The 2058-nt window shown below is 44.2% G+C and overlaps 1 protein-coding gene across 1 annotated transcript in view; it reads left to right on the top strand.

The window, feature by feature from the left end:
* Positions 1 to 213: 213 nt before the first annotated feature.
* Positions 214 to 2058, top strand: part of LOC106511549 (sialoadhesin) — a gene marked incomplete at its 5' end in the record, with an annotated part of 8932 nt that continues 7087 nt past the window's right edge. Inside the window, 1 exon segment of the mRNA XM_014000309.1 lies at positions 214 to 486. Coding sequence (XP_013855763.1) covers positions 214 to 486 — 273 coding nt within the window.

The raw sequence follows: 2058 nt of genomic DNA, 5'->3' as shown, positions 1-2058 counted from the left end.
TAAACTGAAGTTGTGTGTGTGAATAATTAAAACACACTTTTCTATTTTATTAGCTTGACTGACTGTTCAAAGTGCTCAGGCTCAAGAATTGTAACAAAGTGACACAATCAGCTGCTTTTATTAAATAATCATTAACATCAAACACTGACTCTGGATTGACTTGACAGCCATAAAATAATCCTAATTTAGTCACTGATTCTTTTGTCATTTCAGTTCTCTCAGCAGGTCTGACTGTGAGTCCCAGCAGCTCTCAGTTTTTTATTGGAGACTCTGTGTCTCTGATGTGTGAGGAGGACCACAGCTCTGCTGGACGGACTCTGAGGAGAAACACAACCAGAGGAACCAGGACTCAGTGTGGATCTGGATGGGGAAAACCTGCTGGTTCCTCCTGTTATATCAACTATGTCCTCTCTAAGGACAGTGGTGTGTACTGGTGTGAGTCCAGCTCTGCAGCAGTCAGTAACAGCATCAACCTGACTGTCACTGGTAAGATCACACTGTGGACTTCCTGTTCATCAGTCAAAAAAAGAGTTAAAAACAAAAACAACTGGACTTTTGAAGACGTTTCACTTCCCATCCAGGAGGCTTCTTTCAATTCAAAGTCTGTAGTGAGCTGAGATGCTGGCTTTAATAGATCCACCTGAGAAGCCATATGAGGACTTGGATTCACATACATCACACTGGAGCCAYGTGTCCTTCACAATGGAGGCCCTGGGTGACTCTCAAAAGAGGTGTTCTGGTCACATGCTTGAAGGTGTGAACTATCTGCCTGTTTCAAAGTGTCCTCCTAATGCTACGTTCACACCGAACGCATTTTAATCTGCGGGAGCGGCTGGTTTACATGCAAAGTCTATGGAGGACGCGCCTCTAGGGGTCGTGTGTCACGTCYCGTARGTTTTGGGRYGTGCGCAAGGAAGGCGGAAGGAGCGCATAGCYTTTTGCGTGCATGCGGTGCTGRGGAAGCAGCCGCCACCAGAGCTGCCGCCAGAGTTCAAATATCTGAACTTTTCGCTGTTCCACGCGTCTCCCACTGAAAACCAAAACAGACGGACTGGAGATCTTTACCTGAAATGGACCGTGTGCATTTGGAATTTCTGGCAGGATATATCAGCACCGATGTGGATCAGCTGCTCTGGACAAAAAAAAGTCAGTCAGCTGGCAGCTTCTGAAGTGACGAAACTAACCAAACAAATCGCCTCTAAATGATCTGGTGAGTTAATTATCTGCTGTGCTCAATGTTGGCTGTCTTGTTAGTAAATACATCGAAGCCATTTTCTTTTATTTTATCTTTATTCGCCCACCGAGGACACGCTCCTCCCACACCTCGCTGCAGCCGCTGCTGCTGCTTCTCGTTCTGGTCTGAACACTAGTGTGTTCTTTGGTCTGAAAATAGTGCGTCCAACGAGAGGCGTTTTGTGCTTTTTGGCCGCTCAAAACGCATTTGGTGTGAACGTAGCATTAGTCTTTTTGTCTGTATGATGAGTCAGCTGTTTTTGGTCACATTCCTGAGGGTGACTGGGAATCTGGTTTAAAACTGCATTGTAAGTTTTTGATAGTTGAAATCTGAGGCCTCCTCCTCTGTTTAACATTGACTCACGTGGCTTCCTTTACACCTCTCTCTAACCATCTTTCCTCTATGTCCAAAKTGTGAACATTCTGGTCCTCAAATGAGCYTCCCTTGTCCTTGAGGTGTAGGTGGACAGCTGAGTCTTGATCTGACATGCTGGCTCTACGGTGTTGAGTCATGCGTCTGTGGAGAAGTTGTTTAGTTTCTCCAATATAAAGGTCTCAACATTCCTCGTTGCATTGCACTGCATACACRACGCAGCTCAGCTTGGGTTTTGGGGTCTTGTCTTTGGGATGGACCAATCTCTGTCGAAGGGTTCTGCTGGGTTTGAAATGTACCGGTATGTTGTGTTTGGAAAAAAATCAAATGTTTTGGACACTCCAGCAACATAGGAGATGACAATTTTTTTGTGTTTGCTCTTTTCCCTGTTTTTATCTGCTGATTGGTTTTTTATTTATTTATTTAATTTTTTATTTTTTTTTATTTTTTTT

Source organism: Austrofundulus limnaeus, unplaced genomic scaffold, assembly GCF_001266775.1.
Source record: "Austrofundulus limnaeus strain Quisiro unplaced genomic scaffold, Austrofundulus_limnaeus-1.0 Scaffold2911, whole genome shotgun sequence".
Classification (NCBI taxonomy): domain Eukaryota; kingdom Metazoa; phylum Chordata; class Actinopteri; order Cyprinodontiformes; family Rivulidae; genus Austrofundulus; species Austrofundulus limnaeus.
Note: the sequence above shows the minus strand (reverse complement) of the source record. Positions and strands in the feature narration are given on the sequence as shown.